This window comes from Macrobrachium nipponense, chromosome 30, assembly GCF_015104395.2.
Source record: "Macrobrachium nipponense isolate FS-2020 chromosome 30, ASM1510439v2, whole genome shotgun sequence".
Lineage (NCBI taxonomy): Eukaryota > Metazoa > Arthropoda > Malacostraca > Decapoda > Palaemonidae > Macrobrachium > Macrobrachium nipponense.
In genome coordinates, this window is record NC_087218.1 from 22,362,174 (window position 1) to 22,388,371 (window position 26,198).

At 36.6% G+C, this 26,198-nt stretch overlaps 1 protein-coding gene and 1 long non-coding RNA gene across 2 annotated transcripts in view; one reads left to right on the forward strand and one right to left on the reverse strand.

Annotated features, from left to right (window-relative positions):
• Positions 1-4,143, forward strand: part of LOC135202366 (uncharacterized) — a 17,998-nt gene extending 13,855 nt beyond the window's left edge. Inside the window, exons 2-3 of the long non-coding RNA XR_010311722.1 lie at positions 3,202-3,592; positions 3,795-4,143. This is a non-coding gene — a long non-coding RNA (uncharacterized LOC135202366). The remainder of the gene's footprint in view (positions 1-3,201; positions 3,593-3,794) is intronic.
• Positions 4,144-5,123: 980 nt separating this feature from the next.
• The window catches only part of LOC135202367 (muscle-specific protein 300 kDa-like), a 52,424-nt gene continuing 31,349 nt past the window's right edge, over positions 5,124-26,198 (reverse strand). Inside the window, exons 2-11 of the mRNA XM_064231729.1 lie at positions 22,570-22,768; positions 20,153-20,304; positions 18,069-18,243; positions 17,134-17,609; positions 16,042-16,102; positions 14,386-14,391; positions 14,297-14,311; positions 9,566-9,828; positions 7,975-8,133; positions 5,124-7,160 (exon numbers count right to left, since the gene is read on the reverse strand). Of these exons, the coding sequence (XP_064087799.1) occupies positions 6,987-7,160; positions 7,975-8,133; positions 9,566-9,828; positions 14,297-14,311; positions 14,386-14,391; positions 16,042-16,102; positions 17,134-17,609; positions 18,069-18,243; positions 20,153-20,304; positions 22,570-22,768 (1,680 nt within the window). The 3' untranslated portion in view covers positions 5,124-6,986. The remainder of the gene's footprint in view (positions 7,161-7,974; positions 8,134-9,565; positions 9,829-14,296; positions 14,312-14,385; positions 14,392-16,041; positions 16,103-17,133; positions 17,610-18,068; positions 18,244-20,152; positions 20,305-22,569; positions 22,769-26,198) is intronic.

Sequence of the window (26,198 nt, forward strand, 5' to 3'; positions counted from 1 at the left end):
CTTTTCCAACACATCCTTTACAGAGCTAAGCACACGTCCCCACATATAATTTTTGTGCTCTTCCATCTGACGATTTCTGGTGTATCTTTTAAATAAAATTCATGTGTGCAGTACTACGTAACCTTTATGTACCAGATAATAGAATAGTAGGCTGGTATTTTCCTGGGATTTATTTCATATACTTTCATCCGTTCTTATAGCTAACCCCCTTAGATGATCACCATTACCATAATAAAGACCGCCACACATATCGTTCAAGTGCTTTCACTTCCACAAATCTCCATTTATCTTCAACTCCCGTCTTATAGTTCTCATTCTAGTAAGTCTGGGTCTTCCATCTTTCCTGGTGGTCATGGGACACCAGCTGATACCATCATATTCTAATCTTTTTCTGTTGGTGCGAAGGACATGCCTAATCCGTCTCCCTTACCCTTCATCAATAGCTAGTCTACATAAGTAAGGGACTGGACTAATTTTCTTTATGGTATCATTTCTCACCCTGTCATGCCATGTGACCCGTATTCTTCTTAAAGCTTTATTTTCAAATGGATAAAGTCAAAGTCCTTTAGATAAAGTTTCGTTATCATACCGTTATTTGATGTCCATACAGCAACATTTCTGTATACGGGTCCAACCTCTATGATTTAAAAACTACTCAGCCTGCCCATTATTTGACTTGCTTTTTTCAGTCTCACCAAATTCCAACTCAAGAGAACCTGTATTGGACATCACTGTGCTTAAAATCTGTGAAATTCATCCTTATTAATCTTTTATCCATCCAGTGTTATTCATATATTCCACCCCTTATTTCTTCTGTTTTTCCTAGGTTTATTTCGATCCCCATCTTTCTAGATGTATGATGCATTCTGTTATGCAAGCTTAGTGTGTTTGGCTGAATAAAACACCATCATCTGCGTATTACAAATAGCCTAAGGTTTATATCGTTAATGCAGTCTAAACATCTTTCATTTCCAGCCAATTTTCATTATCAAAGCCATCAATAAAGGTGTTACTAACGACTCTTGATTACAAATCCATCTTTTTATTGCATTTTGTGCCTAAGAACTCCCCGTCTTCATTTTCTTTTACTTCAGTTATATCCGCCACTTAAATTTTCTCTTTGTTTTTCACTCTTGACAACTGTATTTTCAACAGTCTTTCCTGAATCACAACAATTCTCTGCTGGAGCTAAGTTAGCCCCTCTGTATATTTTTCTTTCAAACAAATAGTGATCTGATATTTCATAATTCTGATCATACTTTATAATCAGATCTTCTGCCATGTAGTACTAGGTATGTAGTATTCTAGCAGGTTTGCCTTTTGTTCTAGGAACTTCAGTATTACAGAGATTTCTAGGAGTTTTGTCCTTGTTGTGACCAAATTATGAAATGATATTCCTGACCCTGTAACTGAATCGTTGGAAGTTTAGAAGCTCAGACGTGATGAAATTATTTTTTTTGTTGAGCAGGCTAACATGATTTTCTCTCCATAGGTTATTTGTTATTTATCTTGTTGATTTTACTTTCATTTGTCTTATTTGTATTTCTCTTGTATGGTTTCTTGTTTGCCATTCTTGTTACATGCCTGGCTGCTTTTCCCTGTTGGGCCTATAGTAGTAATATGCTTTTCTAACTATGGTTGCAGCTTGACTTGTATTAATATTAATAATAATAATAGAAACTCATCCTCCTCAGCAAACTAATAAAATTCCTGTCATTTTTCCGTCTTTATAGTAAAGCACTATCCATCATACCTGTTTATTCACCGGCCTTCATTCCATATTATTATCATTATTATAGATGAAATTCATCCTCATAAATTAAACATAAAATTTTATTTCTATAACCTCAGTCAGGCAATACTACGTCCTGCTACGATCTCTCTCTCTCTCTCTCTCTCTCTCTCTCTCTCTTCTCTCTCTCTCTCTCTCTCTCTCTCTCATTCATTCATTCTGTGGTTTACCTTCTCTTCATCGCTGCACAACTTAAGGAAGTATTCAGCTTTTGCTAAGAATACTTTCGTTTGAATAGAGTCGTGCGCTCTTTCTTCTCTTTCGTTTGTTTCACAACGTATCAAGTTACCAGCTCATTTTCAAGATCGCGAGGTAAAGGAATATTTACCTCTTGAAGCATTTGACGAAACGAAATTGCAGAAATTAAACGATATAAAGCACAATCAGATCCTTCATATCTATGAGCAAATAAAGTCTGTTGCCTGATTTTAAGCTTCTTATCGGAAGACATTTTATTTTATGTCTTCCTGAGTAGGATTTTGCTTTTCCGTCTTTTGATAGGACAATCCAGTTGCTTCAGAGCAATTTGGTAATGAAAGAATGTTAAGTGTTATATGCATATGTGCACAAAGACGCACACTATATATACTGTGAAGTTCTCTAAATGATTATATATATCATAAATATACATATGTATGTATACACACACACACACACACACACACACACATATATATATATATATATATATATATATATATATATATATATATATGTTACAAGCATTCATTTGGGCTTTTATTTTTTTTTCTTCGCCCAAACTCAAAAACTTCGAAGAATAACTGCGGGTTTAAGTAAGGGAACTTTGAAAAATAAGGGAGAATTTGAATAGGATGGAAAAGGAAAGAACTAGAGTAAGTGCTTCATGTTAGATTTGGTACATTCAAGCCAACCCATCTTGTTTTGATCTTTTGGAAAGCCATAAGAATATTTTTTACTTGGCTTCTTTTCCTTTAGTCCCCAAATAATGGCTTGTAGATGGAAAACATTTCTAATTTCATTTTAACATGTCAAACGTGATTTATCGCTTGCCATCTCCTTGTCATACCCTGCTGCCAGCCATGTACCGAATTCTGAAAAGGGTCAAAGACACTTAAGGGACCAAAGCCCCCTTTTCCATTGTATTCTTTTGTATTACAGTCCTCGATCTAATTTGACAGAACCCATTAGCAGATAGCTACCTTCCAAGTTGCGAGAATTCTCGCATTTTCTCACGTGAGATCTGACTCACCTGACTCTTGACCCTTTTTACCCGACCCTTGTCATCGTAATTGTTGTCGGATCCTTCCACATCCATGACTCTGCCTCCTCACACCTGCATGCCTGCCTACTGACCTGAGCCTCTCGACCCAATCTAGCACTGTTCTCCTTTTTCCACATCTCTGCCAACGTCCAATGACCTCTTTCAGGTACCTGTGAAGGATCAGCAGTAGAAGTGAAAGGATCCAAGATGATCGGTCCTGTTTGTTGAATCCAATCCAGTTTTGGGAGAGACATCCAGTTTGGACAGGTTGCTTCCAGATTCCCCAAAACTGGGCATAAATATGGCTAGAATTGGCCCACCAAATTGCATTCGGCTCTAGCCAGCTCCTGAGGTACTATCCTGTCCTGAAGTGGTGTCTTGCCCAAATACTCGGCCTGCTGCTGCCTCCATCCTGTGTCTTGATGCTGAATCTGGCTAGCTTCACCTACGACTGCACTCTCCGCAGACCAGACTCTGCCTAGGCGTCCAGCCTGACAGCTCTACTAAGCACCTGTCCCTGAAGTTCCTTAGTAATCCTGTCGCTGTTATAAACCCATGTGAGTTTAAGTGATTGTGAATTCCTTGTGAATTAAGTGATACTAGTGTGCGCTAATTTGCTTACAGTAATATTCCTTGTTTTAAAGTAATCTCAAAGTATTTATGATTCGAGTATCTTGTAGAATTTTCACTTTGCATTTTACCACTTTACATAAGTTTACCGTTATTGGTATTTGTGTTACAACATTAAGTGCTTTGCAGATTCGTGTAGACCGCCCGTTGTGCGCCTCTGACTGTATTCCAGCAGTGCCACTCAACGTGTTCTGCCAGTGCCAAACTTGGGATATCATTCCTGAGGTTCTGGTGGGAGCTTACGCTCACTTACAGTGCTCCATTACCTAGTTTTGATCAGTGTTGCTAATTTTAAGTTCTTGATCCATATTTCTTGCACTTATGTGATTCTTTAGGATTAGTGAATTTGCTTGCAATTAGGTGGCACATTTTCTTTGCTATTACGAATAATAGTGTTAACGTCCCAAGTGCCATGGAGCCAGATAGTGCTCCTGTAAATCATATCTTCCGATGACCTTATAGTAGAAATTATATTTTGTTAGTGGACAAATTGCGTTTACATTCAATCCTTTATAAAGTAACTGTAGACGTTTTTTCTACTAAAGGTTCCTACACTTTCTGTTCATACTCACTTGAGTCAGTATAGTAGTAGATTTTACACAAGGCATATTTTTGCGAAGGGTTAGATTTTGAATTTCTCATTATAAAACTTCATACCTGGCACGTACACTATGATATAGATATATATATATATATAATAAAATTTATATGATATATATATATATATATATATATATATATATATATATATATATATATCATAGTGTACGTGCCAGGTATGAAGTTTTATAATGAGAAATTCAAAATCTAACCCTTTGCATATATATATATATATATATATATATATATATATATATATATATATATATCTTCATAGTAATACAGTGGTTACGATGTTTTAATCATAATCGAGGTCAAGGATTCAGTTTCCGGTCGAGATGTAACAGTTGAGGCAGTTTGGATTGAATTTCCATTGTGCCTCTGGCGACTCAAGCGGTGAAGTTTATGTTGTCTACTGTCGTTTATCGACTGTGATGAGTCAAAGCCAGGTTAGGAAAGGAAATTGTGAACAACCTCATTCCAGAATAGTAACTGAAACTGGAGGTATGGCACTTTCTGAGGTTGGCCCCAGTGTATACATACGTATGTGTATACACACACAACACACACACACACACACATATATATATATATATATATATATATATATATATATATATATATATATATATATCAAACTATGGAATTCTCTTCCTGCTTCTGTTTCCTGACACTTCTAACATTTCATCTTTTACCAGCCTTTTTTTTTTTTTTTACTGATTCAACATTGTTCAGGCTCATATTCCTCCTTTTTCCCATTTCTCTCGTTTCCCTTGGACCTGACCTAGCAAAGGGCATTAGATTTCCAGCCTCGTTGCCCTCATGTCGTAGAATGTAAAGATGCAGTAATAAAACGCGTTATTCTGAGAGGTATATTTATTAAACATGATCATTTTTCAGACTGATATAATTAATTTCAAAGGATGCTTGTGTGCATTCGAGAATTTTGTCAACAGAAGAATAATTATTTGCCCTCTTCGAATTCCATTGTATTTTAACTTACACATAACAAGTTCAAAACACAATGTGCTCCATCAAACTTAACAGTATCGTCTTTATTTTCTTTCTTTAGGCTGCATCTCACCTAGCCTATGCTTAAAATTATGAAGAAGAAGAAAAACTCGAACTCTTCTCGGGAGTTCTCAAAAGGAACTTTCTCGAGAAAACTACCTAAAGGCATAACTTAAACGTTTGCAATTCTAAAGTTCATCTTGATACCTAAAATAATCATGCTACCTGGGCAACCTTGGGTGCTGAAGAGGCAACATCATTAGAGTGACAGAGAAGGAGAGAGAGAGCGACCGTCAGTGGGAAAAGATAATAAAAGAGCTAGATATAAGAATGACCATCGATCGACCGCTGAAAGCCTTGCTACTCACAACTTTCCCTTTTCCCTGAAAAGTTGCCAGAAACAACAGCCTTATGCAGACGATTTGGGCGCACGATTGAGGCAGGGAACGGCACCTTGTGAAAGAAGGCAGGTCGCCCTCGCCCTAAAATGTTTCCTCGTCAGACATTCCAAGTCTGCTCAAGCTATACTTTACTTCAAGAGACAAGAGACTGAGGATGTGGGCTAAAAATAAATTAGGCAACGGAAAAATAGGAGGAGGCGAAGGGGATAGTAAAATTAAAATTAATAAAGGAGGCAAGCGCTGAAACAGTGATGCTTTGACACCCACATTGAAGTTTGAGTGAAAAAAAAATTTCTTATCTGATGAACCGCATTCTTCATCGTGTTTCATGACAATGTTGCCACTTTTTGCTGCAATAGAGTAGAATCTGGAGTCTGAGGAGTGATGGTGGGTGGGTGTTTTCTTACAATGTGGTGAGATCTTTTACAATTTTTTTGTATATATCATCTACTCTTAATACTTGACAATCTAATCAGTTTTTTCCATCAAGAGTTTCATTGTAAAGACCAGATTTATATGTACTCTTAATTCATAAAAATCTAGCCTATCTTGTTCCCCAATGAGATTTACAATTCATTGTGTACTATATTATTGAGCATTTTATTAGGAGTTGTGTTACGAAGACCTTTATTTTATGTACTCTCTTAATTCGTAAAAATTTAACCTATTCTGCTTTTTTTTTTTGCCTTTGATCGTTTTCTTCATTCTTCCGTATGTTTGAGCGGCCTACTCTGAGTCGTATTACAAAGGACAGCATTTCGTTCGAATATTCATCTACATTGCCGATAACTCTCGTATGAATGAATATCAGACGCTGACTGACTGAGATGTATCGCCCTCAAACGCGTCTCTGACACTCTTTCTCGTTCCAGCCCAAGAGAAAGAGGCAAAGAATTATTTTAAGGTTGAATACTCTCTTCATGAGCGTGAGGGATAATAGGGGTCACCTTTTCCTAGTTGATCTGGCAAATTTGTAATGGTATTCGCGAGTCAAGAGAACTTTACAGTATGAATTAAACGAAAGGAGCGGAAAACAAAAGAATGCTGCCATGGGATGTTTTCGACATGACTTGCAATACTGATCAGAGCAATATCCGCAGGAAGATTCTGGTTAGGTCTTTGCTAGCGATGCTTCAGCTCAGAACTGCTTTGTCGTTTGATAACAAAACACCGTCAACACGATTCCAGAGAAATTCTATGAGTTCTATAATTATAATTTTCGTTGTAAAAGTACCCTCCATCATCGGATGTTCTCCTAAACTTTTATATTCTACTGTTTGCTTGATTTTTCAATCATCGTGAAGCGAGTCTAGACGGCAGAGAGGAGCTTCATCTTCTTATCGTTGATTTCTTTGAACTGCTTGAAGATAGCTTCCAGGGACGCTACGTCCGGTAAGTTGGCCCCAGGAATGGCGGTGATGGTCTGTGTGAGGTTGTCAGTCACCTTCTGCAGTTCGGACCAGGTTTCGACCAGTTCCGTTATCTGTGGGCAGAGGCATCGGAATGCATTTCAGATTTGACAGTTTAGGTAAATGAACTCTAAGGCAGGAGATCTAGTCATGGTTGGCTACTATTAAGGATGATTATTTCTAATATTCCATACTTTGGAGACACGCTTCTTCTTTCGAAAAAAAAAAAATCATCACCGATGAGCGTAATCTAAGCATTATAATTTTTTTATGGAGATTGGAAATTTATAACATTTAAGCTCCTTAGACAAACCTCTTCCTTCGGAGAAGAGGGATCTTGGATTTCATGTACAAATTCGAATGACATAAGATTATTTTATCAAAAATGAAAATTTCAGTCGTTTAACACTGGATAAACATTTTTTTATTCTTCTCCTTCAAAGAAAAAAAAAAGGGAATGGGTTAAAAACTTTTTTTTATTTATTTTTTTTATTTTTTTTTTTTAGCCAAGGACGAATTTTTTTTATTTATATCTTCGGACCAAGCTCGACCCAAGAGCTGCTAACTTAAAACAGTCAGAAATTCAAGAAGGTTTCCCCTATTTTCTTTTTCTATCTGTGACTCTATATTTCTATTGTTTTAAACAAACATCTTGGCATAAACTGTAATGAAAATTACTCAGAATACCTCAGACATTCAATAAATGGAAAGAAATTTGTCCTCAAGAAAACTATATACTATGTTTACAATAGTACTAAATATTTAACTGTCCTTGGTTTTCAACTTCCAAATCATAGCCATGCCTCACTTTATGCTGTCGACTCTGGTGATTTATCATTATTCACTTGTCTGGCCGACCTGTCTTAGTGGGTACTGACTGTGACCTACCTTGGTAACACGTTCTTCGGCTGTCTTCTTCACGATGTCCCATCGCCCGTTCAGGGTCTCGACCTCATTGTCGGCCTTTGTCTGTTTCTCCATCTTCGACCTGGATTCGGCAGCAGAGTCCAACTTGCCCTTGTTTTCCTGGCATTTGACCTCGAATTCCTGTCGGTGAACCAGACATCAGGATGTTGAGAGAGTTAAGAGGTACTTTGTGGTTGCTTTTGACAGTTTTAGGAAAATGGGATTTTTTTGGTCAATTATTTGTGATGTTAAGAGACTGTGTGGTTACTGTTGACATTTTTAGCAATAGGGTCTTTTGCCGGTCAGTAATTTATTCATTCTGTCTATGAGACCTAATAAACTCGAGAAGCACTGAGGCTATGTTTAAAAAATCAGTATTCAATTAACTGGGTATGTAAATTCCAAGGTAAAATTAATCACACTATTTCGTTCAAATAACTTCAACTGGCATTCTTTTGTAGAGCATTAAGACTTCACTTATTCAAGACTAGCAGCTGTACCCGTCCTTCGCATGTATTAACGAATGCACATTCACTTCTAAATGACTTGGAAGTATATCGTTCCCCAAGCCGATGCTACTGCTGGAAGACGGCAGGGGCATACATGTTGCAACAGGTTGCTTGCGAAAGATTTTCACCGCGAGGTCCCCCTTAAACGGCCCTTGATAAAACTCTGCCTATAGATAAACTCTGATATTGATGTTAAATACGTTTGTGGTCAATTATGTTAACTCATGGTACCAAATTTGAATGCAGTAGACCCATCTTTGACCGTTTGGGCCCTAATTCCCAAAGGGGGTTGCTCCCCCCTTGCTATCAAGGTCGGGGTAGGTAGGCTACGACCCCCTTCTCCCCTGGTCGGTTAGTCGAAAGGGCATAGCCTCCCACCCTAAAATATTGTGGGAAACCCTCGGGCCCCCATTACCGGGGCGGGAGGGGGGGGGGATTTCCTCCCCTTACTAGAGGGAACCTTATGGCCTCCATATTTTGGGGAGCCTGTCTGTACTTTTAGAATCACTTTTACATGGATCTCAACTCTGAAAGTTGTAAAAGAAATGAGGGGGTATGGAAAAGAGGGGTTATGACCCTTTTAGAAACAACCCTCGATTTGGTACTCTATCACAACTTGGTCAACTGGTGAGAGGCATGCAGTAGTTGAAATACTGACAGACAGAAGCGGAAAAATTAAGAAAGGGAGAGGCAGGAGTGATGAAAGTGAAAGTACTATAAGTATATGAAAATAAATAAACATTTCGAAAATAAATATAAGAAATGTAGACTGAATCAAACATTTTCATCCAGATATAAGCGGTTTATCTGAAATTGTTTTAAGGGTAACAGGAAAGTTGGATAATTCGAATAGATGCCATAGCGTTGTGTTAATGTTAGTATTTCTGTTTTTGTTATAAAGTTCAGTAGATTACCAAGATTACTGAGAAATCTTTAAGTTCTCATATCTTTCGTCCTAATGATTTGGAAGAAGGACAGGAACAACCATTCGATTCCTAGACGACCAAGTTGCGCACACACTATAAGCAGCAGTGTTCCTGGTATGTCCGTTCATCCACACGTACCTTCACATTCGCCAGGAGGGCAACGGCGTCGTCGAGCTTCTCTGGCTTGACGAGGGCTGTCTTGGCAACGGTCTCTGCTTCCTCCATCCAGGGCTTGAAGTTCTTGACGCCGTAGAGGTATTCGGCGAAGTACTTCTGGTCCTGCGTGATGGAACCCGCTTCGATTTCGACCTTCTCGTGGAGTTCGTTGATGGTCTCCTTGATGGTGTAGAATTCCTTCATGTGGGCGAGGGCCGTCTCGTTGGTCTGGCCTTCTTCAGACTCTGAGGGATTGAGATCGAAGATCAATCAGTTTTGTTCGTAGAAAATGAGGTCTTTTTTTTGTAGTGGGAATATGTCAATTCGTGTGGTTTTTATAGATTGACGAAGGGCAGTTTTTGTTGACTCGGTAACCCTCATGCCGAGCCCTGTCCCTTCCAAGTTATAAAGTTGCTATGTAGCTTGTGTTGTAAAAGATGAAAATAATAAATTATTACAGGGGCGACAAATTCTCACTGAAGCCGAAATAGAAGGGAAAGTATAAAAAGACGTGTAGGTGAAATAGGAAGACGATACAAGAATATTGTTATTGTCTAAGTGTTACACCTAGTCAGCAGAATCCTTTCTTGGGAGCCTGTATCGGACAGACTTATCTTATGTGACAAGAACCCTCCATAAGATTTTGATATATGTGTACTTTCGTGAAATCTTACCTTGTCCATGACATCATTCTCCTTCGTTTGATTACGCTTAGTGACTTTAAATGTCTCATTATTACGAAAGAAATTCCTAACACAATTACTATTTGCTAATCTTGCGCTTATGCAAATACCAGCTTAATATTTTTTGTGCTTCAATTCGTATTTTTATAAAAAGTTTATTGCTGGTGCATTCAGATAGGCGAGTTACTACGGTTCCTATATTCCATAATTACTCAACACTTAGAAGTAGAAGCTATCAGATATTTGGGTACTCGACAATAGTAGAATAAGAACAAATTCTTTACATCCTGAAAACTTCATCATATTTGACATTTCATCCAATTAATAAACACCCGAGCAGCAGAAGCTGTATGAGCCCTTGAATTCAAGCCCTGTAACATTGGAAAAAAAGACTGCCCTTTCGTGATACCTGAGAAACAGGAAGCCTTGTTGACACAAAAACCAGTTTGATTATTTAAAGCAATTAGAATACGTAACAGCGTCTTGACACTTACCTTCTATCTTTTGTAAGGGAAATTGAAAACCTTTTAAAGGTGATTATTTGGACTTTTATTTTAAGTGGGATTCGGTAAATAAGATCAGAATTACGACACAGGAAATTGAAAGTCAGGAATTAGAACTGCTGGCGATCTCGTCCTTTTCTTACCTTCACCTGTTGTTGTTGGTGGTGATGTTGGTGTTGTTGTTGGTTATGATGAGTTGTGTCGAGTCCGGATTCGTCATGCAAGGGAGGAAGATGGCATAATACATGAATGAGACATCCATTAAAGCGAAATAAAAAGGAAACTGAAAACAATCTTGCTCAGGTGCATTTTAAAAAGCATAGAAATAATAAAGATAAGTAAAATAAAAATCTAGGGATAAAAAAATAATATTGTCATGAATTATTATGTATAAAAGGAAGTAGTTACTAATATGTGAAAATACTGCGTAAAAAAATAAAAATTTGGTTAACAAAAAAATTATAGCAGCTCAGGTAAGGTAGTTTATTGCAGCATATCCAGGTAAATTCAAATAGGACAAAAAATAAACCATATAAAAGGTGCTATTAGTTCACTCCTGTGCGACAAATATCATGGGAAGGCATTTGTCGCCAGGTTATTTTAGAGGCGTAAAATAAAAAGAAATACAGTTTAACGTGAGACATTTCATACAAAATAATAAAAATGAAAGCAAAAAACTGATGATAAATGAGCCCTATTAGTCTCATAGGTCAACCCAGGTGGATTGTCATCCACCAGCAGAATGGGACATCGTGAAAAAATGCATCAAAAGTCGTCTTATGTTCATCAAAGAAGTGTTGATCGAAGAAGTCTCTTGTAATCATCGTGTGTCAGTCTCCTATCTATGAGTTCCAAGAGGCCTTCTTCATCTTGTTTTTTCATTTTCTTCTCTGACTTTTCATGTTTATTCTTTTTCCATCTGACTTAGTGGATAAAATATTTTGACGCCTTATGTTGACATAATACCCAAACTGGTCAAATGAGTTTAGAGCCCATTGAATTATTCCATTCATATGAACAATAAACCGTTGATTATTGACTGTTATATTTTGAGGATTTAGAATCCTTCTCTTTGGATGTATCTATTGCGACAGACTTCAATATTTTAATCTATTACTACTCGAATGACGTTCTGGCCTGTCTTTGCCCTGGAAATTGACATTACTTCAAAAGGAATGAGACGACTTCACAAATCGGAAGAGCTCAAATGACACTTTTCATAGCTTAAGAACTCAAGCTTCTTTTGAGAAATAATTCGTAAGGTAGAATTTTAATCAAGTTTGCATCATGAGAATGGCCTGCAAGGTCCTCCTTGCTTGAGGCTTCGTTTCATTATGAAAGAAAGTAACGAAAACTTTGAGCTTCAAGGATAACCAGTTCAGCAATAATAATAATGATAATAAAAATAATGATAATAATGATAAACCTTTGTAGAGTTTCCCTTTTTACCATAGAAGTCCTCCCTTTTGGAACCCATAACTTACCCTCCACAGCTGTGTTTTTCATTCAATCGTCAATCATGGGTAGTGAAGGGATGTGCAGGTGACGGAGAAAGAATAAAAAAAAAGAAAAGTTGAAAGGTAAACAAAAAAAAGGCTGATTATACGTAAAAATAAAAATGAAAAATAATTGGTTATTTATGTATGCTATGGAAAGTAAAATATTGAATAGAAGGCCTTGTGACGTTATAATGTTTGTGGTGTCATAACAGAAAATGGTTTTATGATGCTAATCCAAAAGAAAATGCAAGTAATTAGTACCTTGATATTTTTTGTAGGATTTTTTTGTCATAGTCAACCCTTCTTGTTGCAAGAAGTCAAAATCTGTTCCCTTCATGTTTGACTGAGTACTCAGTAAATCTGAAGAATAAAATATCCCGAGCTATTTGTAACGATTGTTTTAACATTAGGATTTCATCTTCGCTGTCTTCACTTCTTGTGCTGATTCTGAGCGGTTGCTGTATTATCCCCGGTGCGGTATGCTTTTGTTTTGATCGCATGAAAACTCCTGAAATTCTCCGTAAGCCGATTTGCGGACACTTTCTAGAGATTTTTCACGTTCGGTTAAGATTAAAAAACCGTAGAATTTACTTAAAGCAAAGTGTACGTTATCATGAATTAAAAAGGATAAAAAAACTCGTTTCTCAGGATGTTGCAGGTAAGGCCGTAGTCGTTTGCTCATTAAGTTTCTCTTATTTTTTATTTTTTATTTTATTTTTTGTAATGTTTCCATGACAGTGCTAATAACACCATTCTTAGCTGTATCTCATTCAGCTCAGTAACCTATATTTCTCCAGCAATGAAAGCTTATGAAAAGATTTTTCCGATATATAATGACTGTCGAAGGATGCCTTTTTCGCAGTACTCAATATTACTTGGTCCATAGCATGCATAAAAATTCTAAATAATCTAAGAAAAATATTTTAGCAATAACATAAATAAGTTTCATTTAAGAAGGAAAATCATTAGATTTATGCATAAGCAAAAATATAAAGTTATGATTGGTATTTGGGCTCTATTGGCTACGAAAAATATTCATGGTAGACATTTTTAAGTTAGGATTGAATGATGCATAAAATAAAAGAAAAATAACAGGAAAATCATTCTTATGTTTAAAATGGGCTGTTGGGTTAATTTTTAAGTTGGTAGTGCATCTCACTAAAAACACTAAGATTATAAATGCTGATTAAATCAAGTGGCGTAAAAATTGCTGAGGCGGTGAATAAATTGCATGGGGATGTCACGGTGAACGAATGGAAATCCTCCTACGAAGAATGATTATGGAAAGGCCTTTTTATCTTTTAGAATTCAGGAGCTCTGTCAGGAGGATAAGTGAAGGTTTTGTGAGAAGATATGGACATGCAATAAAAAAAAAGAAGTGCAGTTGACGCCATGCAGAGTGCTTGCGCACTAAAGCAAGTCAGCATCACTGAACCCACCTTTAAACGTCGATAGCAGGTCAATATAGATTTAAATCCTACTGATGCTGTCTGTTTATTTAAGCGTGTTCTCGTGGTCTCACTCTGGTCTCGTTTTGAAAACGAATTGTATTTACTTTAGCTTTAGAGTAGCAGTGTGCACATGTGATCAACGAATTGGTTCAATTGTCACGAAAAACTAATGATAGGTTAAGATTGATTAAAGTAAATTCAGTGATTATATATGATTACAATGCTGGTGCTGTTTATAAAGTTTTCGAATAGTTGTACAAATAATGAAGGTGATTGTTGTGATATGAGTTGGTAACATCATTCATAAAGATTTTTTATGATTATTATGTAATTATTACGTGACCCCCATCTGGCCAAAGTCTCCTAAAAAAGGACACTTTTAATGTTATGGAATAGTACCTTAATTATACTTCTCATTACCTTGATTAAAATCCGAATTTATCAAGGGTCTTGAACCGAATCGTGTCAACTTCCTACTTGATTCATAAATTTGAGTGATGTAGTAATAGTTTAATTAGCTTATTCAGGGAGAGGACTATCCTAACTTGACTATCCTGGGGGAATGCGAGATGACCACTTGTGTGTTCTACTACTACGATCTAGGTCCTAGGAGAGTCACGCTCTAGAAAGAAATTATTCACTATGTATGGATCCTCGTCCACTTACCCGGGACTGAAGTTGGCAAGAAATTGCATGAAGTTTCAGAGCGGCATCAGGGAATAGATGAAAATGAAAATAAAAAGGATAAATATTAAACAAACAAGCAAACGAAAAATGTCGAGAAACTTAGGATACTTGGAAGTGTCCAAGAGAAATCATGGTAATAAAACTTAAAAGGTAAATTGGCATAGAAAAGTTAAACCTAGGAAAAGTTATATCTTCATGCAAGAACGATATTAATAGATAGAAAGTGAAAATAGTTTAATTCAGCTGCGAGATATATTTCAAAATTTTTTGCATGATTATTTATTTAGTCTGAGAAGCAAAATAAATCAAAAGTTTGGGCCAAATAATAATATTAGATAAAGAAAACCTTCACCAATAAGGGTCCATAATTGTAATTTAACAAAACAAATAAAAAAGGGGAAAAGGAAATAAAACAAGAGACGAAAATGGAATAAAATGGGTATTTAAACATGTAAGTGCATAACTAAGTTCGTAGAAGGGAAGGGTGGTACACAAAGACATTGCCAAACAGAATAATGACGCAACACAAGTGTAATCAGACAGAATTCCTGATAAATCCACAACCTAAGTTTTTTTCTTCTTTTTTTAGCATTCCATGTCTTTCCTGTATGATCTTAATTGCAGTACTGTTCAGATATATGTAAATATTAACAGATGATCTGCCATACTTGCATATGTAAAGGATGTTTACCATATGATCTTGGGTTTCACATTCCAGCCGGTGTCATGCTTGAACTGAATCTCCATTTGCTTGATCACACAAGCGGTTACAGACTTAGCTTTGCTTTTATTATGTTCTGTTTTAGAATATTTAAAAAAAAAGGTATCTAATGAAAAGGGATGTACTTTTATATGGGCTTATCAAAATGCAGCTTTATTTTTCATCTCTAATATTGATTTAGAATAAGCGAATTTTCAGGGACACTATTTTTTTGAAATGGTTGATATGTGGGTTCATGGGGAAAATAAAAACTACGTTGTGTTTTTCCTTTGTAAGTTGTATTTTCAGTGGCTGACTCTATCTCGCTTTCTTCTGTGTTTGGCACTAACATTTTCGCCTGTTTCCCTGGCCGTTTTATTGTCTTTTTGCACTTGTATGCATTTTAATAATTTCTTTTCTTTTTAATTTTCATGACATTATCAAGGCTGTAGGTGTTGTTGGTATCACTGATGTGATGGATCCGTCCATCTCTGGAAGGCTTTTGAAAAATCAGTTTTAAGTCGATACTTTAGTCAGTATTCTTCCAATCTTCTTCGAGAATACGATGACTTGTTCAGGATATTTTTCGGCCGTTGTTATTAATGTATGTAAATATCATGCGTGTTGTGATCTTTAATAAAAATATATAATATATATATATTATATATATATATATATATATATATATATATATATGTGTGTGTGTGTGTGTGTGTGTGTGTGTGTGATTTATATATATATATATATATATATATATATATATATTATATATATATATATATATATATATATATATATATATATATATATGAATGTGTCTGTATGTAACCAACAGAAAGGAAATTCACTTACAAAATACAGACAGACAGACAGACACACTGACGAATACGAATATAACAGTGGAGTTTTTCATAAATCCATGGACATATTCTTACCATCCAGAAGGGCATGACATTCAGCTTCCAGCGGCTCCAAGAGAGGCAGTCTCTCGTTTACCTGACAGATGACTTAGATACTTAATTATTAGGAACCAGGTGATGCTATGACCTGGTTTAACAAAGACCTGTACTCTTGGAATGACATTTCTGGACGACTTAGATTAGTAGGCAAATATCTTGTTTGAAGATTAGTGAGTAAATATCTTGTTTGAAGTTCATTGCTATCTCTCCAAATCTTGTTAATTGTAGAGCAGGGAATCGTTTTAAGGAATGAGAAGAATCAAGCTATTTCTTGAGAAAGCAAAAGCAAAGGTAACTAACCTTCTGGGTGAATATTAAGTTTATAAAGTAATAACCTTAATTTGAGTTAAAGACCTAAGAAAAGCACAGATGAAAATAAGTAAAAGAAAAAACTCGTGTAAAAAACTAAAGAGAAGGCGAATTTGTAAACAGAATGTAAAATGAGGGATCCACTGGGAGTCTTTGTTATTTTCGGCTTTTGGTCTAGGATAGGGGACAATATTATACGGTTTTATTTACGTATTTAGGACACAATTTAAGTGACCTCAGCTTTCAAGAATTACAATAGCGATTTGGAATAGACTACGTATCAAAAGCAAAAGCTGATTTTTTTTTTTTGTTATCGCAAACATGTCTGAATATGGGACCTTCATTTTACCGGCATAAATTAAAACAAAAATGCCACTGGATACTGAACTACGTTTGCATATGAGATGAAACTAGACAAAAAATTCAAGAATATTACAGTAAACTTTCAGGAAATCTGAACAGGGCGAGCATGAGATATTGAACTAAGAAGCTTGTAAAAAACTCGCTGTAAATTACCCAAAGCTTTTTGCAAAATTACTCTGTGGGTATATTCTGGATTTTGATACTTGTGTGTTCAAAAGCACTTTTGCAACACACCTTTATAGTGGGATAATATGCAATTTATTCATGAAATATCATAAGGGAGTCAAGAGTAGTCGTTAAAGAAAATGCTATGAAACTGATTATTAGCGGAGACCAAAAGTTTGGGAGAATTATTTAAAATATTTTAATGAGTGTGCGTGTCATTATTTTCCATACCTGTCCCTGGAGGTCGAATATTTCCTTGACGCGATCCTCTGGCGACAGATCGGTCGACGTGGTGATGAAGTCGAGCTTCTCGCAGGCGGGCATCATCCAGGCCCTCAGCTCTGCCAGGGTGTTGACGAATTTGTGCAGCTTCCCGTTGAACTCGGTCAGCTCTACCAGCATCTTGTCGATCTTCTCGATGATGGTCCTCTTCTCGTCGATCTCCACGATCTCCTTCTCCATGAACTCCCGCTTGTCCTCGCCTGCAAGGGCAACGATCGTGGCGAAGCACCTCTTGATCACTTCGTAAATGTCCAGGGCGATCTTCTTCTGCTCCTCGGCCTTCTTCTTCTTCCTCTCGAGCCAGTCCGTGCCCTTCTTGGGGTCGTAGATCCTCTTGTATGTCTTGAATTGGTCTTCCAGGCTGTCGAGAGGGGCATAGATAGCCTGTCGTTGCTGCTCATATACGTCCCAGTCCTTGTAAGTACCTAGCAATAACGGCAGAAATGGAAAGTTTTTGATTTGCAAAGACCGATGGTATTGGCAGTCTAATGACAGACCCACTTGTCAGTGAAAAGGGTTACGAGAATATAAATAGAATATCAATATCCCTGACTAGAGAGTACCGATCTTGCTGCAGTCTCGTATAACTAGATCAAGCATTCTTAAAATTACGCTGAATTATATCACTTTAGCTTTTGGGAAAATCACAGCGTATTGTTATTACGAAAGATGATAAATTTACAAGTAGATATCACTCCATCATATCTCTTGTCTCACTGAAGAGGAATTACGTACATTTCCCAGACCTAGTAGTTCAGTATTGCTCTACCACCTCCAAATTAGGCCTTTGGCCTCAACTTTTTCGAAAATGGAAAATAACTTATTGTATCTTATAGTTGTGTATAAATCCATGACCACAAGCGAAAAAGAAAGAGCTCGCTCACTGTTCAGCAAGTCGATGCGCAGTTGGGCCTTCTCGTTCGTGTCCTTCCAGGTCTCTTCCAGTTTGGCGATTTCTCTTTCCAGGAAGGACGGGGCGTTTGGGTTGGCCTTCAGTTTGGCGCCTCGCTTCATCAGCTCGTTGTAAATCGGGGCTTGATTCTCGATTGTCCTCAAGACCTGCAAATGTCGCACGAATCAGTAATGGGGGTTTTAATAGAGTAAAGCGCGTTTACACCCACTAATTGATACTTGAAATATGTACACATACACGCACACACACACACACACACACACACATATATATATATATCTAATATATATATATAATAAATATATTATATAAATATATATCTATATATATATATAATATATATTATATATCTGATATTATTATATTATATATATAGTCATTTACGTCGTATTACTTTTCGACAAGTTGTTCCAGTTTCCCAAAACAGTGGCATAATTCATTACGCTGCTCCAAATATTGTTTTAATTACTGCAGTTATTCTTTCCTGTTGCTACTCCAGTTAATACTCCTTAATGTTACTCTATTACTACAATTTATTATTTTTCGGCTCTACATAGGTGGTATTCCCGCTGTCTGACCGTAACAAGTTTAACGTTACTTCGACTATTTAAAGTGATGCTACTGCTGCTGAGGGTAGCTACTTTAATACTTAAATTGGAAGTTCCACGGTGAAAGGGAGTTTCATTTACTAAAAAAAAATTTTTTTGCCGTTACTGAATGATTTTTGTTACTGAAATAGATATTTTTGCCGATACGGAATTGTTTTTGTTACTAAAATTTATCGATGACTGGAGATTTTTTTTAGCGATGAATTTAGTTTTTCTGTTGTATGTTTTTCTGATGCTAAAATCTTTTTCGTAGATACTGAATTCATTTAAATGTCATGGCTGATTTTTTTTTATACTGAATTAATTTTTTAGATTAGGATTTTCGCGTCTTTTTGGCACTGAATTGATATTTTGTTGATCCTAAAATGAATTTTGTCGATTCTTGATTTGACCTTTCGACGATATTAAATTAAATATTATTTTTCACTAAATTCATTTTTAGGTTAATTTTTTTTAAATGAACTAGTTTTTGTAGATTTTGAATTCGCCTTTGTTTCCTTACTTAATTTTTCCCCTCCAGAATTCACTTAATTTTTTCCCCTCTAGAATTCAGTTGTATGAATACAGAATACATTGAGCAGCTTTACCAAAAACTTATACAGGAGCAGTTCTGCGTCCTTCATGAATTAATTAGTACTGACATCCTTTAGATATGAGTTCACGTGAGGCCATTTGAATTGCTTTCACAAATGATGTTCATTATAAAGGTAATGGTAAACGTAAGCACACTTGCATAGATCCATATATATATTTACGTTCATTTATGTCTGCTTGGGCTGTTAATGGCTTTCTTATTTTAAGTCTTGATTTCTAGGTTAGCAGACTGGTTCAGTGGGTGATTTCCTCAACCTGGAAAAGTAATTTTTCACAGAAAGAACTCCAAGGCAGACCCATTGCGCTAAGTAAGGGAATAAATAAGATGTCACATTCCTCAGATGAGTCGGAAAATAAGCGTTTTATGACAAGGTTTTTTTTCAGCGACTTTCTGTTCGTAAAATTACAAAGAACAACCCTCGGCTGTGCCAAAAATTTTATAATCTGATTTGATCTACAAAGAACAAGTAGACAGTTTCATTGGCACGATTCATCGAGATGAAGAACGCAAATGAGGACGTTAAAAGACATTTTTTCTTCGATAAAGAAATAGAAGATCGTTCTAAGTTCTAGTATTTACCAACCTTCTACTGCTTATCCCTGTACAGACACATCCATGTCATCCGCAGGACTTTAGGAATTCACTTAACAGACCCATTTGCCTTCTTAGAAAATTGCAGATCATTCTATCTTTTAATATATACCAACCTTCTACTGCCCATCCATCTACAGACACATCCATGTTATCCGTAGGACTTTAGGAATTCACATGACAGAACCATTTCTCCTCCTAGAAAATGACAGATGAACAGCAGCAGCAACAACACACACCTACAGACTGTCGACGACTCACCTTCTCCTGCTTGTCAATCTGCTCCTCACACATGTCCATGTTGTGAGGGTGAATCTCCTTCATGGAGAGATGCCTCTGCTCGTTCAGGACCTTCATGACGGGGTGTATGTCGTCGCCGAAGGCGTAACACTCCGAATAATGGTCCACTTTGCCTGCGAGAGGCCGAAAGCTTTATATAAAAAAGACTGAGGAAACGCAGATGTTTTCTGTAATGGGTGTGACGCTGAGGTACAGAGAGAGAGAGAGAGAGAGAGATAAGAATATAACAAACGAGTAGGGAAAGAGAAAAGATGAGAGAGAGAGAGAGAGAGAGATTAGGGAAAGTGAATTAAAGGAAACTGGGGATAGAGGGAGAGTTAAACAAAGAAAATTAAAGGAAAATTAAGAGAGAGAGGAATTTCTGGTTAGAGAGAGTTGAAGGGAAAGTGAGTAAAGGAAACTGGAGGTAGACAGAGTGAGAGTTCAGGAAAGAAAAGTAAAGGAAAATGGAGAGAGAGAGAGTAGAAATTCAGTCCAATAGAATAGTCAAAATGAGATTGCAAGGATCAGAACATGTAGTAAAATTAGGTATGTATTCCTAGCCGGAACGTGCAATGCCTTTTGTTAAAGTAGTTTCAACATTAAAGTCTTATTGAAGAGAGTTAGTAATTGAAGTATTTAATCCAAAAAATTGCATAGAAGTGAAAAAAAGATAATTTGATAAATACATAGGTAAACGCAGTAGCTGGCAAAGAACGTAAGTAACTGGCAATTGAAATTCCAGAAAAATTCGAGAAAGGGAACAGAAACATGTTAAGATGCAATAATTAGCCAGAACCCAGAATCATGACAGTTATTTCAACACTGATAAATAGTAAAGTAAAAGAAAAGAATTGTATTAATATGTTGGAAATGCAGAATTAAGAAACAGAAACTATTTACAAATGATTTCCAGTACAGGACGAGCGACAGAGAATAAATAATGTTATTCAGAATGTTAGTAAAAAGCTAAGGAAACGAACATAACATTAAGTAAGTTGGGACTTCTGAAATGTATATTTATACATATGTATCTGGTGACCATTACACACACAGACACATGGACCCTATGGCCTTATGTGTCTGTGTAAGACACATGGCCATATGTGGTTGTGTAAGACTATACGGCCGTATGAGGCTGTGTAAGACGCATACAGCATATGGCCGAGAGAGGTTGTGTAAGACACTTATAACCTCTATGGTATGAGGGCCCGTAATAGAAGTGGAACTTATGCCGTATGAGGCCGTGTAAGACACGTACAACATAGGGCCTTATGAGGCTTTGTAAGACACGTAGAACCTTGGAAGTATGAGGTCATGTAAAACGTATGGCTCTATAAGGTTTGCAAGACACAGAACTTATGGCCTTATGAGTATGTGTAAAACACGTGGAACCTTTGGCAGTATGAGGTTGGGTGTAAGACACGGAACTTATGTCCATAATGAGTATGTGTAAGACACATGGAACCTCTGGCAGTATGAGGTTGGGTGTAAGACACGGAACTTATGTCCATAATGAGTATGTGTAAGACACATGGAGCCTTAGCAGTATGAGGTTGGGTGTAAGACACACAGGATTGTCGTGGATCCCACAATGAAGGCACAAAGAACATGGCGAGTGTTCTGTTTATAGCGGCGTCTCGTTCTCTGCTCTGAATCTCTCTAGCTTTTGGGGTTTACTAAGTCGACAAAGAAGTGATACAGAGACGTCTAAGAAGGAGGTTCAGATAGAAACGAAAGATTATGTCTGCGGAGCACATGAACGAGAAGACAAGAACATAGAGACAAGTAGTGTCTATAAGTCAAACCTACATTTTTTTCATTTTCTAGTTGTTCAATCAGTGGTCTGTGATGAATGATTGTGGGTGATGGTGAGGACGGAAAAAAATATTAATTGTGAAGAAACTATCAACGAGTGAAAGTATACAGAAGGCGATGTTTATTTAAAAAAAAAAATAGTCAGATGTATGAATGAAAAAAGCGTTCATGAAAATAAAAAATATGGAAGGGAACACCATTTTATATTTTATGATAATTGTGAGGATATCATAATAAGTTAAATATTGAATTTCTCAGACAATGAACTGATGAACATAAAAAAATTGGTGAGGCAATGGCAACAAAGAAGAAGGATATTGATTGAGAGTTTTCAGATGAGGATGAAAAAGGCTCTAATGAAAATTGATTGAGAGTTTCCAGATTAAGATGAAAAAGTCTCCAATGAAAACGATCTAGGTGAAGAACATTAGTTATATGTTTCCAGTCCAGCTAAACAAGATAGGGAGCGAGAAGCAGCTCGCTTTTTTTTTTTTAAATTCTTGTGAGAGGGGAACGGATTTGGGGAGCTCTGCTCCCTCACCCCCATTGACTTTCCCCCTCTCTCTCCCCCAGCCACATACTCTGTGCCTCCATGGTAGGGCCCATGAGCCCCTTGTGACGTTCAACCATGGCCTCCAGTTTCTTTTTCTCCTGCGCCTTCATGGCCTTGTCGCGTCCGCTCAGGCCCTCTTCGCCCTCGCTGCTGTGTTGGGACAGCTTCTCCAGCATCATGTCCAGCCATGACTTCGTCCCTTCCTTCTCCAGGTCGCGGCATAGAGACTGCAAGGGAGAGAGAGAGAGAGACCGAGATAAATAAGAGAATGAGTAGTTTTCGTAAGGTTTCGAGCCTCGACTCAACCTGCAAGAGATAAGGATTAAATATAGAAGGCTTAAAATGAATTTATTAATATGTCTGTGGACTGGAACACGTTTTATGTTGAGCTGATGCCACTGAGCAGTGCTGTTAATGTAGAACTGAAATTCTTCAAAGCTTATACAGACCGTGGATGTTAAACATCGGTCCCACTGGTCCCATCCAAAGCACCATTATCTCGCCCACATATAAAGTTTCACGAAATTCTACAATGGTTTGTTTTCTAAGAGAATAAGAGAGTGAGAGTGTGTGAGCAGTTTTTTGCAAGTCGCGGCATATCCTTAAAAAAGAGAAAGACTGAGGGATGAAGAGAGAGTAATTTACACTTAAGGCCTGGACCGAGATTGCAATATAGAGACAGAGGTAAGAAAAGCGAGTAGTTTTTTAAGGTCGCGACATTTTCTGAGAAAGAGAGAAAGACAAATGGAAAAGAGAGTTATCCCTAAGGTGCCGACTCAGACTACAAGAGAGAGAGAAAGAGATAGTGAGCAGTCTGTAAGGTCAAGAGACAGACTGAGAGAGAGGAAAGATGGAGATGAAACATGAGCTTTATTTGCAACATCTGCATATATTCCTATTTTATACACAATCAAGCAGTCAGAGAAAGAGTGGCCGAGTATTTTTTTTAGCGGCGATATGCAGACGAAAGAGCTTTAGGAAGACAGTGAGACAGATTATTTTTGAGCTCCCAGCACACAAACTGAAAGGAAAAAAAAAGATAGGGAAAGAATATATTACTATCTATTACACAGACTGAAATAGAGACAGGAAGAGTGATAATTTTCATTAGTTCCTGACAAACAATGAAAGGTGTTGGGGGGGGGGGGGGGGGAGTGACAGTGAGAATTTATATATCCCGACACAGATTGTGTGTGTGTGAGAGAGAGAGAGAGAGACTGAGCATTACGTAGATCAAGCCACACAGGTATAAACGAGAGAGAGAGAGAGAGTGCTGTTTTTTTAGGTTACGACACAAAACCTAAATGAGAGAGTATTTTTTAGGTCACGCCAGACTGACAGGGAAACCAAGAGTGAGTATTTTTGGGGCGCTACTCAGACTGAGATTGAGGGAGAGAGAATGAGGCATCGATCCATGCTAATAACTAATAAACTACTTTGCTTTCAAGAAATTAATAGTTGATATAAAGTGTGACAATATTTTTACGGAATAGTTTTTGTGTAATTTGAATAAAGAAAGTAAGTGCTTTTCAAATTATAAAGAGAGGCCATTGTTGACTTCAGCTTGATTTCAAAGCAGCTTTTATGTATTACTCAATAAGTCACATAAGAGAAACATTACGCTGGAAACGAGAGAGCAAGAAATAACAAGGAAGATTAAAATATAAAACTGAAAATCGCTTTTGTAAAATTAAAAAGCAAGAAATAAATGTTCAGCAGTGTACATAGACACACTCACAAATACGTAAGCAAATAAATACACACGGACAGGAATATTAGAAATGCTATGAATGTTGAAACTGCTTATTTTTCGCACCACGCAAAAGCGCATTACCTAATGCTGTGATAATATCAGATATTGTTCCTAAAGGTTCCTGGAGATGCTTTTGGGGCTTTCATTCTACAATTCTTAGGATGTCATTCCTTTGCATGGATTTCCAAAGCTTCTCAGGATGAGTATCATTCAGGGCAAACTGTTCGAATCGGTCTGGTTGGTTCCCTTTCTTCCCAGCAATTGCCACCGGGGGAAGACGCTCTGCTTGGCAGTGTTCCTTACGCTCAGTTCAATCAGGGTATGTCTGCTATCCACGCCAATGCCCGATGCTCTACGATTAGTGCGAGCCACTCGCTCGCTTTGTCGAGCTGCAGCGTCCGCTTCTGTTTAGGTGTCACGATGACACACCTTCCAGTGAACTGGGTGTTTCATTTCCTGTACTGCAAGACTATGGAACCATCTGCCCGGATGGGCTATTGATGCTGATGCGTAGGAGTTTAAGTACAGAATATAAATCAATTTGAAGATGCTTTTATTTGCCTAAATTGCCCATCATAACTGTCAATTTTTCATTCTGCATTACTTTCATTAGCTGGTTCCTCTCTCGCTTTATTTACTTTTTATTTATGGTACTGCTGTTTTGATTTGCTGGTTAATGGCCTATGTGGCTAATTACGCATTAATGTGTGTATGATTTGATATAATATTAATAGCAGTAGGAGTAGTAGTAGTAATAGTATTAGTACTAGTAACTTACAATAAACCCGCAGACTGAAAAAACCAGATTTCAAGTTTCAGTCATTTTTCTGAAAACTTCTTTTGGCCATTCTCACAGAGGAGGCTAATAGAAGCACCCAGAATAAAAAAAAAAGAAAACCATGAAAAGAGACCCTACAAAATGAGAAGCCACAGGAAAAAAGCAGCTGGATATATGCCCATATCTGTCTGTTTATCATTTTCTTTTAATTATCTTGTATATCTCGTGTGTATATTAATGAACATAATATAATATAATATTAATATATATATATAATTATATTATAATATAATATATAATATACTTATATATATATATATATAAATAAGAATTACAGTAAAGGTCTTAAAATTAAACAAAAACCCTAAAATTGCAGACCTTTATTGTGTTTTGTTATTTTTGATATTTGTATTCAATTTTTACGATATCCATGTCTTATATATGTATATATATATATATATAATATATATATTCATGTATATATTTACACGCACACATACAAACACACACACAAACGCATACATACATACTACATATATATATATATATATATATATATATATATATATATATATGTATATATATAGATATATAATATATATATTTATTTATTCTCATGCACACATTTATATACATTCAATATGTACATATGTAATATTATAAATATATATATATATATATATATTATATATATATATATATATATATATACAGAGAGAGAGAGAGAGAGAGAGTAGGGGAGTGATGGAGGGTGCAGTTGGTGTAAGGAGTATACGAGATGTTGGTGAGCCTTCATTGTGGGTGTCTGAACTGGCTAATGTTTGGGGAAGTTTTCTCCTTTGGGTCTCATCCACGATTCAGCCATTTAATTATAAATGTGGTGGTTCACGTTGCGAAAAATATTTTATTTGTATTTACGTATATGTGCGGCTGTATGTCATGTTGCGCCTACATACTTCAGCATATCATGTACTATACTTCTCATGCGTGTAAACGCTTTAAATGGTACAACTTACAGATATGTATTGCCAATTTTACAGTTGTTTAGAATTTCATTACATTTTCAACGGAAAATTTTCTTCTCATGATACTCATAGATTGACTTTTGTAGCTAAACACAAGTGTT